The 15,742-nt window shown below is 45.0% G+C and overlaps 1 protein-coding gene, 1 long non-coding RNA gene and 1 other non-coding gene across 5 annotated transcripts; all 3 read left to right on the top strand.

Annotated features, from left to right (window-relative positions):
- Nucleotides 1-918: 918 nt before the first annotated feature.
- On the top strand, nt 919-9,908 carry hhipl1 (HHIP-like 1). 3 transcript variants are annotated; one of them, XM_041972302.1, is made up of 9 exons: nt 920-1,420; nt 2,964-3,610; nt 3,685-3,828; nt 3,898-4,226; nt 5,996-6,122; nt 7,657-7,802; nt 7,878-7,959; nt 8,453-8,535; nt 8,640-9,908. In XM_041972302.1, exons 1-9 carry the CDS (start codon nt 962-964, stop codon nt 9,206-9,208), a joined length of 2,586 nt encoding a protein of 861 aa, XP_041828236.1. In that variant the 5' UTR covers nt 920-961; the 3' UTR covers nt 9,209-9,908. The 3 variants fall into 3 exon arrangements, with proteins under 3 accessions (XP_041828235.1, XP_041828236.1, XP_041828237.1); XM_041972301.1 differs by having other exon boundaries at nt 919-1,420; nt 7,657-7,959; XM_041972303.1 differs by having other exon boundaries at nt 1,024-1,142; nt 7,657-7,959.
- LOC121631440 lies at nt 1,812-2,686 on the top strand. The gene is made up of 2 exons (XR_006008742.1): nt 1,812-2,036; nt 2,219-2,686. It is a non-coding gene; the product is annotated as an uncharacterized LOC121631440 (long non-coding RNA).
- Nucleotides 9,909-13,076: 3,168 nt separating the features above from the next.
- On the top strand, nt 13,077-13,149 carry trnat-ugu. The gene has a single exon. It is a non-coding gene; the product is annotated as a tRNA-Thr (tRNA).
- Nucleotides 13,150-15,742: the final 2,593 nt, after the last annotated feature.

Genomic DNA, 15,742 nt, shown 5'->3' with positions numbered 1-15,742 from the left:
TGAAGACACTGGTTGTTTTTCTCCTGTTCTCTGTTTTCTCTTCTCTCCTCTGTCCTCCTTCCTTCTCTTGTTGCTCCGGTCTGGTCCAGCAGCTATGAGTAAAATTGGCAGGAACATTATATAATAATAAGAAGAAGATAAGGTTGGACGGTGAGCCTCTATCCAGAAGGTTCCTCTTGGCAGAGGAAATTACAACACAGCAGTTATGCTGGACAAGTAAAAAAATCTGTTCACTGTGGTTAATTCTGTTTGTGTTGAACTGAAATATAATGAAATGCATTTTCCAGACATTAGGGCTGGACTTTATAATTCTGATGTCTGTCTTGATTCATTGTCCACTGAAATATTTTTCAATGAAGTAATCTTGCTTATTGAGGCAAATATTGTTATGCCATTTCTTTAATCAAGTATAATATTATATGTGTGTGTAAAAACCGAACCAACTCAGCTTTTGGGGAGGTTTCCTCATCAGATCCGATGGTGAACATGTTCTACAGGATCAGGCTGGATCAGGACTTTACTCAAGTCTCCTGATCTCCGGCATTTTTCCCAACTTCCAGCTCATTTCAGAGGAAAATGAGCCCACAGGATGCTGCTGCCATCATCATGGCTAATCTTCTCAGGGAGGTTTCCTTCACAAACACCGGTGGGAATGCTGGGTTTGACCAGGTCCCAGTCTGGATGTCTTTGGTTGGTTGGTCTGAGCAGGGCATCTCTGGTTCTGTTAGATGTCCAGTAGAAAGGTCCTCAGGTCTGGATGATGGATTCTGTCCTGAGTTGGGTTTTCTCTGGGTGAGGCCGCCATCTGCTGGGAGGACGCAGCTTCCAGAAGTCTTCTCTCATCACGTTGCCGACTGACAACAACAACACAAGACCCACAATGCACTGCGGGCTCCGACTCAACACATTTCTCAGACAGCAGTTCATCTGAGGATGGTAACAGCTCTAAACCTGCACGTGCATGCGCACAGCAGCTGGTCTGAGCCTGCGCTACAGGTTGACGGAGGACACGCGCGTCAGCACGTCGGAGTGCCAAATAACGCAGAGGACGGCGCAAACCGGGAGCGAAGTCCGCACAGGAAGTCTCTGCGCAGCTTTGCTTCAACATTTCCCAGCGCGCGCCGTCATGCAGCGGATTGATGGTAGGTCCCGATGTCGGCCATGCGCGTGGTCCGCGGGCTTTCTGTGCGTTTTGTCGCTGTGTTTGGTACCTGGAGAGCTTCACCCGCAGTGTTTGGACTTCAAGCCTCCGTTCCGGCCGCTGAGGGAGCTGCAGTTCTGCACCATGTACAAAGAGTTTGGCTGCTGCGACTATGCGCGAGATCAGGAGCTGATGGCCAGATTTTACCAGATTACTGCACGTTACGATCCCACAGAATATGCCAGCTGCGCGGGGTACCTGCTGGAGCTGCTCTGCCAGGTAGGCACGCACGGACAAAGGTCGCTGGCGCGCGCTTTGTAGCCTTCATCGTGCGCCAAGAAGCTGCGCAAACACAGTGTTGCATAACTAGAGCCAGGTGGAACAACGCGGGGTTTGTAGTGGAATAAAAGACCGTTTTAATCAGAGAGAAAAGAGAGACTGAATCTCCTGAAAGTTTGAAAGTTCACTTTTCTATAATCCAGTGTTTCTCAGTCCAGGTCCTCAGACCCCCCCACCGCCAGCCCTGCAGGCTTTACAGGTAAGTCTACTTTAACACACCGGAATGAAACGAATGGCTCGTTAATAGGCTGCAACGCAGTTGATGAGGAAGTTCATTAATCTAAATCAGGTGTGTTGGACGGGAACACATCTAAGACCTGCAAGGCGGCGGGTCCTGAGGACCAGGACTGAGAAACACTGATAAAATCAGTCATCTGAAGTCTGAAGAAAAAGTCTGATTAAAAGTGTTATAATCAATAAGTGATCAGATCCTGAGTCTGAACAGAAACCAGTCCATCTGAAGGCCAGGATCAGGAGATGCAGATCAATACACTGATCCACTGGTCCTCATCAGTGGTGGTCTAGTGGTCACAGACCACTATGGTAACTCATCCAGGTGAGTTACCACGATACCACGGAGGAAAGACCTCAGAGAGACAAGCATCAGTCTGGGAGGGTTCCCAGGTCACTTCCAGACTATCTGGAGTCTCTCATCCTGACTGCAGGAGCCAGACCGGCTGGAGGGGGACCAGGTCTAAGTGTGGTCCAGTCAGAGTCCAGACCTCATCCTGACTGCAGGAACCAGACCGGCTGGAGGGGGACCAGGTCTCGATGTGGTCCAGTCAGAGTCCAGACCTCAACCTGACTGCAGGAACCAGACTGGCTGGAGGGGGACCAGGTCTCGATGTGGTCCAGTCAGAGTCCAGACCCCTTCCTGACTGCAGGAACCAGACTGGCTGGAGGGGGTCCAGGTCTTGGTGTGGTTGGAGTAAAGTAGTTTACTTTATTAGTTTGTTCTTAATAAGAGTTTATGTGTGCTAATGTGTTAGCATCATCAAAGATGTTCCTGTTAACCAGCTTATTTTTTACAGAGAAGATCTCTGGTTTCATCAGAAATGATGCGGTTCAGTCACTTTATGACACTGCTGGTAACAAAGAGCCTAAAGATCCAGTTTAAACCGGTTCTATGCTAAGTTTTCCCTGGTTCAACCCACGAGTTAGGAGCCATTTTATCCTGAAGGATTCCAAGTTTAGTGGTTTAACAACCTGGTCCCAGATCGGCAGCAGCAGATACCAAAACCCCGTCCCATGAGTCACCCAGTTCAGACACAGAGATAATAAAAACAAGCATGTCTTTGGATTTAAAAGCGCTCCTAGTTTCTGGTCTGGTTCCAAGCAGAAGCTGCAGAATGAACAAAAACCTTTTTACCCAGTTCAGACGGAGCGCGTAGATCACAAAATTGATCATGAGATCAGAATCCCCTCTTCTCTGAGCAGTGCTTTAACTCATCTTCCTCATCTTCATCCATCTGTCTGATCTCAGGAGTGCTCTCCATACGCAGCTCACCTTTTTGATGCCGAAGACCCAAGCACCCCGGTCAGAACCATCCCAGGCCTCTGTCCGAACTACTGCTCCCAGATCTGGACCAGGTGTCCCTTCCTGGTCCCAGCTCTGTCCGATGACCCCCGTCTGATCAAAGTCAAAGACAACCGAACGAGTCTCTGCCGGCTCCTGGAGCTGGACGATGCAGACTACTGCTACCCCCACCTGCTCAGCAACCAGAAGCTCACCAAGAACCTGGGTCGTGTCCAGAGGGACGTGGACGGCTGTCTGAACCTCTGTCTGGAGGAAGTGGCCAACGGGTTGCGCAACCCGCTCGCCATGGTCCACGCCAACGACGGCACGCATCGGTTCTTCGTGGCAGAACAGGTGGGGTTGGTGTGGACGTTCCTTCCCGACCGGTCCAAGCTGGAGAAGCCGTTTCTGAACATAACCAAGGCAGTGCTGACGTCGTCCTGGGAGGGCGACGAACGAGGCTTTCTGGGAATCACCTTTCACCCCAAATACAAGTACAACAGGAAGCTGTACGTGTACTACTCCGTGGAGGTTGGCTTTGACGAGAGGATACGGATCAGTGAGTTCAAGGTGTCGGCCAGCGACATGAATGTGGTGGATCACACGTCTGAGCGGTAGGTCCGGGCTGTGGTTCCCGGTCAGCCAGTGGTCTCCATGCTTATAACTTTGTGCCACATTTTCACTGCAGAGTTATCCTGGAGATCGATGAACCAGCTTCCAACCATAATGGGGGGCAGCTGCTGTTTGGAGATGATGGCTACCTGTACATCTTCACAGGGGATGGTGGAATGGCAGGAGACCCGTTTGGGAAATACGGAAACGCCCAGAACAAGTAAGAATGTGGCTGATGGTGAGTTAGTGAAGAGAATCTGAGAATGGTGTGTAACACATGTTGTTCCAGGTCAGCTCTTCTGGGGAAAGTTCTTCGTATTGATGTGGACAATAACCAGAGAGGCCCGTTGTACCGAATCCCTCCAGATAACCCCTTCCTGAACGATGGCAGAGCACGACCGGAGGTTTACGCTTACGGCGTCCGCAACATGTGGAGGTGCTCGGTGGACCGCGGTGACCTGCGGACCAAAGAGGGAAAGGGACGAATCTTCTGTGGAGATGTGGGCCAGAATAAGTTTGAGGAGATTGATATCATTGAGAAAGGCCAGAACTATGGTTGGAGGGCTAAAGAGGGTTTCTCTTGCTACGATAAGAAGCTGTGCACCAACAGCTCACTGGGTACACACCAACTTCCACAGGGGTCGGCAACTACATACAGCCTGGGGCCGATTTATTCTCACCAACTGAATGGTGGACCAAGATATATATATATATATATATATATATATATATATATTATATATTATGTTAGGCTAGGCTACATTAAGTTAGGGTAGGCTGCACTTGGTTAGGCTAGGCTAGGTTAGGTTAGGCAAAGTTAGGGTTAGGTTTCGTTAGGCTAGGTTAGGTTAGGCTACATTAAGTTAGGCTAGGCTACACTTGGTTAGGCTAGGCTAGGTTAGGTTAGGCTACATTAAGTTAGGCTAGGCTACACTTGGTTAGGCTAGGCTAGGTTAGGTTAGGGTTAGGTTTCATTATGTTAGGTTAAGTTAGGCTACGTTTGGTTAGGCTAGGTTCGGTTAGGATGTTTTCTAAAGGTCTTCCATTATTTTCCACACATACAAAGTTTTTACTTGCAGATTCATTATGAACTTTCACAAACTGGAATTTTTCAGGCAGATTTCTTTTTGCATAATGACAAATATTATTTATTCTCTTTGACACATGACTCTTGCAATTGTTTTTTTTTTTGGGGGGGGGGTCAATAATCTGGTGGGCCAGTTTTGGCCTGCGGACCATCAGTTGCCGACCACTGACCTATCACATTTATTCATTTATCTAAAAAAAAAAACACAAGAGCAGATTCTCTTCCTCCATCTTTTATCCCCAGTAGAAGATCAACAACATCTCAGAGGATGACATGGAAACATTTCACCATGTGATGGAAAATATGAGAAGATAGTAAATCTGATGCAGCAACATGTCTGGAAAAAGTAGTTCCAGGGTGATGTTCAGCACGGTGTAAAAAGTAGTTCCAGGGTGATATTCGGCACGGTGTAAAAAGTAGTTCCAGGGTGATGTTCAGCACGGTGTCAAAAGTAGTTCCAGGGTGATGTTCAGCATGGTGTAGCATCTCTTCTTCGTCTAACATGTCTGGAAACGTCTGGGAAGTGAGGAGACCAGTTGCTGGAGTTTTAGGAGAGGAATGTTGTTCCATTCTGGTCTGATGCAGGATTCTAGCTGCTCTACAGTCCTGGACTTTGGATGCTGGATTTCTGCTTCCATGATGCTCCAGATGTTGTGTATTGGTGAAAGGTCTGGACTGCAGGCAGGCCAGTTCAGCAGCCGGACTCTTCTCCTGTGAAGCCATGCTGCTGTGATGGATGCAGGATGTGGTTCAGCATCGTCTTGCTGAAATCTGCAAGGCCTTCCCTGAAAGAGACGTTGTCAGGATGGGAGCAGATGTTGTGGTGCACAGAGATTCCTTCTAATTCTCTGAATCTTCTGATGATATTCTACACTGTAAATGGAGGATCAAAGTCTGAGGAACATTTTTCTGAAAGTGTTCTACATTTTTAGATCCAGTTTTTCTCATTTTGGTGAAGCTCTGTCCATCTTTCCATCTGAGAGACTCTGCCTCTCTGAAATTCTCCTTTTATACCAGTCATGTTACTGACCTGTTGCCAGGTAACCTGGTTAGTTGTCTAATGCTCCTCCGGGTGTTTCTGGTTTGTACCAGGTACTTTTCCAGCCTTTTGTTGCTCCTGTTCCAGCTTTTTTCCAGATGGTAGCTGCATCAGATTCACTATCAGCTCATGGTGAAATGTTTCAGATGTTAGTGATCTGATACTGGGGATAAAATCTGACCTGATGGGATTCTGCTTATTTTAGATTTTAAACATAGACTTTATGTCAGAGAATCACCAATAAGGATGTTTCATCCACAGATGATGTGCTGCCTATTTACGCGTATCCTCACAAGATGGGGAAGTCTGTGACGGGCGGCTACGTCTACCGTGGCTGCGAGTACCCCAACCTCAACGGCATGTACATATTTGGAGACTTCATGAGTGGGTAGGTTGAACCTGAACATCAGACTCTGATTAAACCCGATGGAATGGAAAGAGTCTGACGTAAGCTGGAGGTAAATGTTTGAAGCCTACGTTGTTTACCCGCATCAACACGACGTCTGGGATCGAGTTTGGACAAGTTAAATTCCACGTTGAGGTTTCCTGGGAAAACTTTCCTCCTTCAGACCTTCATGTTCATGTTCATCTCTGAAACAAACAGTTTGCTTTACTTCAGAGAAGAGAATCCCAAATATAACATCACACATCGAATCCTGAACATTTCATCAGCTTCATTTCATCCGTTTGATATCTTAGACCTGCAATGTTCCAGATTTTTCCACTCTGGAGCGTTCCCATTCCTTCTCCCAACACTTCCACATTCTAACATTGACAAAACCAGAACCCTGAACCAGGAAGCTGGATTTTCTCTTATCCAGGTAACTTCTGTTCTACGACGCTGGTTCACTTCTTACCAGGTAAATCACCGTGGTAACCTACTCTGAACCTGCTCTGGAGCAGGTTACATTCTGGATCAGAGACCGAGTATAAAAGCTCCACCTCCTGACCAATCAGATCTCTTGGAAAATGCCCCGCCCATTCCTAGACCAGCCTATCCAGGGTGGTGATGGAGGAGGAGTTTAGGGACAGATAGAGAAATGAAGCCTGGTCTCTGAGAGCTGTGAAGGATGTTCTGTCCTGGTTCTGGTTCCCGTTTAGCTCCACCAGGGTTGGTCTGAGATAATGAGCTAATAATAAAACTGCAGAACCAGGAATTTATGGAAGTACACCTACCGTCATGGTGAGGAATTAATATTTCAACACAAACGCTCACACGGGGGCGGAGCTTCTAAAGACCTGGATGGAGACTATGAAGGAAGGAACTGAGGAAGCTCCGCCCCAAACGTCTGAGCCATAATAATCAGTCATGTCCGTTTATATCTTCCCATCAGCTAATATCCTAGAATCTCACCAGTTTACACTTTAACAGAGCCGTTCCTTCCTGGCTGTTGCTATGGCAACTGTGTTGCTTGTGGCCTGGATGATGTGACGGTGACGTAGCTGCTCTGCAGCGCTTCTCCGTGTCTTTGATTGGTCAGCTGCTTACTCCGCCCCTTTTATGTAAGCATGCTCTGATCCAGATAGAAAACCCTGTGAAAACCACCGCTGATCCGGATCCTGAATGTCTGGGTAACCCTGGTAACAGAGAGATCTGGGTATGTTAGTCCTGCTTCCTGGTCCAGGTCTCTGGTGATGAAGAGCTCCAGGACTTATTTAGTCTTCCTGAAAACACGTCATCAGGTGTCCAGCAGAACGGTTCAGGTCACGACTTCAGCTTTCTGGGTGTATTTGTACCAACTCGTGTTCATGAATCCTTCCACAACTCTGATATTCGGGATTTCTCTCTCTTTAAATGATTTCATCAGAAATAGGAAGAAAAGGAAATTTGAGGTGGGACTCTGGTGACTTTGTCCTACTATCACAGGAAATGTTGTGGTGAGTTTGTGAGCAGCAGAAAATGAAGTTTCTGTCTTGTGCAGCCGTTTGATGACCCTGAAAGAGGACGGCGGCGCGGGGCAGTGGAAGTATAATGAGATCTGTATGGGGATGGGTCTGACCTGTGCCTTCCCTGGACTCATCAACAACTACCACCAGTACATCATCTCGTTTGCTGAGGATGAATCTGGTAACGGCTCTGCCTCCAGCCAGCCTTCGTCTACAGGGTTCTCGCTTTCACTGTGTTTCGTTTGTTTTTCTGCAGGTGAGCTGTACTTCATGTCCACTGGGATACCGAGCGCAATGTCCCCGTCTGGAGTCGTTTACAAAGTGGTGGATCCGTCCAGGTGAGCCATGTGTCAGGACGATGGAGGACGTGCGTGTCCCTCAGCACATGCGTGTCCCTGTGGGACCTGCATCAGATCAGATTGTGGCTTTCTCAGCTCTATTTTTAGAAGGAAGTGCAGCTTCGCCGCCTGCTTGAGATTGTGGTTCAGCCTCCCATCGACCCCTGGCTCCTGCTGCTTTCCTCCGAGCAGCAGCTTGGCCGAGCTGATCAGCTTCCCAGCCAACACAAACTAGTAAAGCCTTTCAGTCCTGTACTTTTTAGACCAGATGTATAGAATGATAGCAGTAGATGACAACTACCCCTTCATCCAAAGAAAAGTGGAGTTTTATTCCTACAAAACAGAGGTGTGAGTTCTTCTGAGGGGAAGAACTGGGCCTCAAACATGAGGAGAAAACTTGAGGTGCTGCTTATTTTTAAGACAAGTAGGCGTCCATCGCCTGTTTTCAAACACCACCTACAAAACATTTCCTTTGATTTCCACTGTTTTTCAGACGTGCTCCTCCACGGCACTGTTCCTACGACCCACTTCCTGTCAGAGTAAAAAGTAATCTCATCAAGTTTGTTCCCCAAGAATGTGAGTCCACCTATAAAGCCTGAATCTCAGTGAAAGCTGTTAAATCTGCCTCAGCCGCAGTTCTGCTCATGTTTGTGTGCTTTGTGTCATCGTTCTTTCACCAGCTTTGATTGGTGTGGAGCCCCCAAGCAAGAACAAGCCTGAGCCACAGCCCACACAGTCACATGACTGGCTCCAAGAGCTCATTGATCTTTTTGATAAGATCGAGCCAACGCTGACCACACCTGCACCAAGCACAACCACCACCAAACCAGCCAGGAGTTCCAGGCGCAAAGGCCGGCGCAGGAAGGGCAAGCACAGGACAGACGGCGCTCCGGAGGTCCTGAATGGAGCCGTCAGGCTGGTTGGGGACCAACATGGAAGTAGTGACCGTGGACGGGTGGAGATCTACATTAATAGGGAGTGGGGAACCATCTGTGATGACTTATGGACCACTGAGAATGCTCAGGTGGTTTGTCGGCAGCTAGGCTTCCCAAACGCTCTGAAGGCTGCCAGGAATTCTGAGTTTGGTGAGGGGAAGGACCTGCGGATTCTTCTGGATGATGTTCAGTGTGAAGGGACCGAGGCCACCCTCCTGGACTGCACACATGCTGGTGTGGGGACACATAACTGTGCCCACTATGAAGATGCTGGAGTGATCTGCGGCAACTCTGAACTGGTTGTGGAAGCCTAAAAGCTGACTACAAGAACCTGTGGTTGATTATCGTGGACTAAAATCTGTTGACTTATAATGAAGTCAGTTTAACGTTACAATACTGAAGCAGGAATGTGTGAGAAAATCAAAATATTCCAGAACTTATATGATTAAAGAGGAATTCCATGCTGGGATGGAAGGAGCATTCTCCCATTTTCTGTTTAAAGGCATTGTTGGTTTGATTAGCTTTTGTTTGGCTAAAAACAGCGAGGGAAGAGGTGGAGAAAGAAAAGCGTTGGAAGTTGAATCTTAAAGGGAGTTTTTAAATGAATCGCTGAATGAAAGGCCAACTAAGAACATAAAACTATAATTCACCAGTATACACGAAGCTGTGCTAATGTGTTATGTGCAGTGATTTTAAGTCACTGTGTTAATAATAAAGATGTTTTAGTTTGGAACTAATTCAGAATGTATCATTTTTAATGTGAACAGGTTTGTTTAATATTTCATTATGATGCTTAAAAATGGACAAATATCAGATTTAATATAGTAAACAGGAAAACAATATGGCGTCTAAGTAAACCGACACGTGATGTCACCACGCTGATGTCCAACCTGCGGGAAAGTCGGCGTGTTGTTTAGATCTTTGTTTTTCATGCTGTGACTGAATGTTTAATCTTATTTAACACATGTTAAATTGTTGTGTTTGGACCAGCTGAATAAATAAGTCCTTCCTGTTCTTGGTTGTTTTTCTTCTTGAATGAAAACAAAAAGTTTAATGTTGAAATATGAGCATTGTCCAAAAATCTGACATAAAACATCATGGCAGCATGATTAAAGAGCTAATAGCACTAGCGAACATTAGCTAACGTTAGCTAAATTCCTGCGGCTTTATCAGGCCAAAACTGTGTAGCAGTGATGACTGAGAATAGGCACATTCGGATAGAGAGGTTCTAAGAACTGTCCTAGTTCCATGAACTGCCTCCCCAGGGGAACTGTTTCATGCTGCATTCGTACATGAGTTGGGGGCGGTAGTGGGACCGATGTGACGCAACCGTCTGTGACAGTGATGCGTGACTTTAGTGCCACACAACAACTAAATAAACCCGCGAAAAAAGACGCCACCAAGCGAGGAGGAAGCGATCGCCGTGTTCATGCTCTGCTTGATGGAGAAGTTACTGATGGACCATAAAATCCGGCGTCTCACGTCGAGGCTGGAAGGCTCCTGAAAGTCAGGAGATGAAGAATCCAGCGGCAGGAGATACGCTGCAGACAAAGGAGACCACGTGTAAGTTTAACTTATTAAACATGCAGCGATTGTACACGTGTCATACGAGTAAACATGTCAGACGGTTTCTACTGTCTGCGCTGAACAGATTATAATGAGTAAATATTTCAGACGGCGGGTTTATTGTAACTCGTGTTCTGCGTTTCAGACGTTGCTGCAGCTCATTGAACTCCTCACCGTCCGGCTGGTCTGGAGCAAAGCTGGTGATGGTGGGAAGAGGTTGTTCCCAGTTTTACCAATAAGCATCGGGTAGAGAATTTCTGTTTGTCCAGAGAAACATTTGAATACATCTGAAGCTGCACTGGAGAGGATGGACACAACCACCTGCTGCAGATACTGAAGGAGATGGAGAACAGCCTGGATGTTTTACCTCCTGCCTTCCACCTAATCTCTACACACCTCTTCATAAGAAGCATCATGTGGTGGAAGTTGGACAGACAGAACATACATGTATACATGATGTACATGTTTAAAGAGAAAATGCATCATGTGTTCAGAACAAAGATCTCATCAGCTGCTTTAAGCTTTGTGTGCTTCATGGAACCATCAGTAGAAGGTGGAGGAATCCGTCACTGGAGGGTTGCTGTTGACGGACTCATGGTTTTGAATTATGAGGAGATCCAGTCACACAGAATTATTAGTATATGAAGGTAAAAATGTAGGAAGGTGGTGAAATGTTTACAGGTGTGTAATTTGTGTCCACAAGTATTTGATGTCAGATCTTAGTTGAACATGATGAACTTCGTCCCGTGTTATGGTGCATATTAAAAAGCTGATAAACTAATATAATTTACACCCAGGATAAGACTTAAAACGTAGCGACCAAAAGATGGATTATTTAATATTTCATAGCTATTAATGGTTAATAACTACTTAATATTTTATTAGCTAATATTTCATAGATGTGGCCAAACCACATCTAACGGACACAAACTGAAAACTTCTGATTCTTTACAAAGTCATTTATTTGATTTTTAGTGAATACAGCCGTGCAAAGATAACTAGTTACATGTGTGTATATGATGGTCATATATGGCTTTTCCTGCCATCCTGTCCAGTCCACCCAGAGACCTCCATCACAGATCTCCGCTGGCTTCACCTCGGCCCGTCAATCTCGCTCTTCTGCCTCCTCCGTGCCTGTTCCTGAAAATTTTCAGGATGTTGAAGCTGCATCGCTTTTCTTCTGCTTCTTCTGCATCTAACAGCTGGTCCTGCACAGCAGCCAGAAGAGAGTCGGCCATTTTTCTACTTCCTGGAGAAAACAGGGTGGAGACAGATACTTAACACACAGCAGCAATAATAAAATATGTTGAATTGTAATAGTGACACTCAACAAGATGCATGTACACTGCAGTAGGATGTTTTTACCTGGCAGCTGGCTGGTGGTTGACGTTGGTTCTGGTAGCTGCTGAATGAATAAACATATTAGAATTAAAATACAAGTTATAAACAGAAGGGATGGTAATAAAGCCAACTTTTCATTATAATATATAGTGTAAAATTCTCAATTGTCCAGGAGTGCACACGTTGTGACAGCAGACATTTAAACTGGAATTAAACATTAAAAAAGTTTAAGTCCAGTTACAATCAGTTCTGTGTGGCTCCATCAGTCCCCTTTTTCCATTTAATCAAGTATCTGTATATAAACACATGGTTTACATTTAACTTTGTTATCCCCATTAATAATAATAATAATAATAATAATAATAATAATAATAATAATACATTTTATTTCTTGGCGCCTTTCTACACCCAAGGTCATCATACACAAAAGGAAATTAAATAATCCAGAACAGAGATTTTTATGAGCATTAAATCTGTTTTCTTTACCTGATGGATGCAGCTGCTGGAGGCAGCAGGAGGATCCAGGATGGTGTTCAGGTTCCGTCTCTGATAAAGTAAACATGGATCAGAACCAGATTATTTACAAAAAAGTTGGAAACAGGTGAAGTAGATAAGCTCAGCTATGTGGGTGGTACCAGATAACAACTCTGAGGTTCATACAGAAGCTTTAATGCTTCTTGTTCTGTTTACTAACCTTCAAACTCCTCTGAAGATGTTTTCACTGCGGATGAGCAGGAGTAGGCAGGTCGGTGGGCCAAGCTGTCGAATTTACTGGTTTTTCGGTTCGTCCCGCTCCGGTTGTCTGGTCCTTAATTTATTTGTAGTCGTGTGTGAGTTTTCCACGTGTTTTCCCCGCGTGCTCTGACTGAGATCGTGGCGAACTTTTTTATATTCCGCTGCGAGCCTTTAAAACCTCTGAAAATCCTCCGTGGTGCAGACGGACAGAAGCTAATTTTGACCTCCTCGTCGGTCCATTTTCTGTCGTCCGCAGCTGCAACCGAGGTTTTTTAAATATGGCGGGGACACAAGATGCGGAAATTTGGCAAGAGGCGTCGCTGCCAGTCACGTCATGAGGGTTCCTACAGAACCGGAGACCCTGCCACGGAGTAGGAGCTAAAACTGAGGGCTTTTACCCCTAGTTCCTATATGTCCGAATGCACGAAAAAGGGTTAGGGTTCGGCCCGGTTCCCGAAAAAGTTAAAGGATAGGACTAGCCGATAAAAAGCGTAACTCAGCCAGAGTTTAAATATGTCGAAATAGACAACTTTTCACGTTGGCTCCATAGCTCAGTGGTTAGAGCACTGGTCTTGTAAACCAGGGGTCGCGAGTTCGATCCTCGCTGGGGCCTAGGATATATTTTCTATATTTTGTTTCGGCGACCTTCACTCAGTCCTAAATGAGTTTGTTTACCGCAGTTTGCTAAGGACAGCTTTCCCCTGAGTTAGTCATTGATATGCTGAGCACTGCACCTCAGGATCTGTAGGCCTCATTCAGTCTGACGGTGTGTGGTCTCCCTACTGCAGCGGAAGTCAGAGGTAAAAGAAAACCACCCTTTCCACAAAAACAACACATTACACTCAACAACGTGCCCAGCTGTTGGGAACAAAACATAAATCACATCTACAGCAGTTCAAGAGACTAAAAAACAACACAAAAATTCTGCACAAATATAGAGCTAACATCCAGGGTTTAGTCCTGGAAAGCCTGCAGTAGCTGCACGTGTCAACTAGATGTCAGGGTTGCTTCGTCTGGGTGCAGCATCTCTCTGATGGAGGAGTACAAGTGCCACAATAAATTTAATAAATATATAATTAAATAATTATTTAAATATGTCATTAATTAATTAAAATGACAATTAAATACATTAATGTGTTATTAAATGTATCATTAATTCATTAAAATACAAATGAATGTATGTAAAAAAAAAAATAGAATTATTTCACTATTTTATTAATTATTCCATGGTCCTGTGTTGCAGTGCATCATGAATATATTTCATCCTTCAGCCTAGTCCATCAAAGTCCTCTACGTTTCCTCTACGCTATGGTTCTTCTTCTACGTTTTTTGCCGGTTGTTGTTATGGTTCTTCTTCTACGTTTTTTGTCGGTTGTTCCTTTGATTCTTCTTCTACATTTTAGTCGGTTGTTGCTATGGTTCTTCTACGTTTTTTGCCGATTGTTGCTATGGTTCTTCTTCTACATTTTTTGTCGGTTGTTGCTATAATTCTTCTTCAACATTTTTAGTCAGTTGTTGCTATGGTTCTTCTTCTACATTTTAGTTGGTTGTTACTATGGTTCTTCTATGTTTTTTGCCGATTGTTGCTATGGTTCTTCTTCTACATTTTTTGTCGGTTGTTGCTATGGTTCTTCTTCTACATTTTAGTTGGTTGTTGCTATGGTTCTTCTTCTACATTTTTTGCCGGTTGTTTCTATGATTCGTCTTCTACATTTTTAGTCGGTTGTTGCTATGGTTCTTCTTCTACATTTTAGTCGGTTGTTGCTATGATTCTTCTTCTACGTTCTCAGTCGGTTGTTGCTATGGTTCTTCTTCTACATTTTAGTTGGTTTTTGCTATTGTAACACAGGGGGGACGACCCAGGTCGTGACCAAGGACGGGACTGCAAGGGTCCTCTGGTAGATCAAACCAATTTCTGAAATAAGGTCTAGAGCTCCCTATTATAAAATGCACAAGTTTGTCCAGGCTACTGATTGACAGAAACTAACAGTCATAAAAAAATAATTTCTTTATTCACATTAAATTCTTTAAAACATTCCTTTGAGCAAACGGGAATTACTAACATAAAGAAATCACTGCAAACAAAAGAAAAGAAAACCAAACAATTAATGCATCAGTAATCAAACTCAAGCAAAATTAGTAAACTAAATACAAACTTAAACTTATCAAAAGAAAATCCCTCATCACTCAAACTCCTAAAACTCTTGCGCAAACCCTCCACGCTAACCCATAAATGTGGGGGGAAAGCCGAATAAAACTAAATGCACACATAAACCGCGGGGCAGGAACGGCCATGTCACCCCTACGGCTCAAGCTTAGCCAGAGTAGTCTGTCAACAAAACGAGATGTGGCGGGCAACAACTGAAATAACAAAGCCTAGCGTCACGCTGAAGATGCTAAAGACACTAAAGAAACCTAGCAGGGACTAAAGAACATAGCAGGAGCTAAAGAACATAGCAGGGGCAATCTGTAATACCAAAGAACAGAATTAGCCATCCAACCTGTCCATCATGTTACATATTAGCATCTGCTGCGCATAATTCCTACCTGCACACAGCTTCCTTCAAGCACCCACACGAATACCCCTCAGCACAGCCTGGTGAGGAACAGTTAACGTCAGCTTGATGTCAACAACCACACACACACTGCCTTTAAACGCCAATGTCATTTACCTTCACCAGCCAGACTGGGGGACATCCGCGACTCTGACGGCAAACTCCACAGTTCTGCTTCCAATCCACACTGCCAGAACCCCGCAGCGACGCACTCAAATGCTGCATACAGCCGAAAACAGAGAGTAACAATGCGGCTACCCGCACCTGTTTATAATCCCCTTGATCAGCCAGAGTGGGCAACACTATGGTTCTTCTTCTATGTTTTTGTTAGATCACATCTGGTCACGTGAGATGTCCGGCTCGGAGGACTAGATTGTAGATCAGTTGCGGGACATCATCGTTATGTGTGTGTTGTTCTGGGATTCGATCATTGGAGCCACCACACACAGTATGATCAAAACTGTTTAATGCCTGATTTTTTATCTTCACCTGTGAGGTCTCCACCCGATAAACAATTTCCTAAGATTAAAAAATCCTTGTGTGTGTACCAGGCTTTACATGACAAACCAAAAACTTAAACTATAATCAAAACAGAAACTAAATATGACAAACACCAGACTATAAACCAAGATCAAATAATAACACAAACCA

The sequence above is a fragment of the Melanotaenia boesemani genome, chromosome 20, assembly GCF_017639745.1.
Source record: "Melanotaenia boesemani isolate fMelBoe1 chromosome 20, fMelBoe1.pri, whole genome shotgun sequence".
NCBI classification, from domain to species: Eukaryota; Metazoa; Chordata; class Actinopteri; order Atheriniformes; family Melanotaeniidae; genus Melanotaenia; species Melanotaenia boesemani.
This window is presented reverse-complemented; position numbering and strand designations above follow the sequence as displayed.

Excerpts from the sequence above, each read along its gene's own strand:
- hhipl1 (XM_041972301.1), top strand. The coding sequence starts at position 962 with ATGCGCACAGCAGCTGGTCTGAGCCTGCGCTACAGGTTGACGGAGGAC. Across the intron at positions 3,829-3,897 it reads TACGGAAACGCCCAGAACAA|GTCAGCTCTTCTGGGGAAAG; the intron begins GTAAGAATGTGG and ends ATGTTGTTCCAG. Across the intron at positions 6,123-7,656 it reads TTTGGAGACTTCATGAGTGG|CCGTTTGATGACCCTGAAAG; the intron begins GTAGGTTGAACC and ends TGTCTTGTGCAG.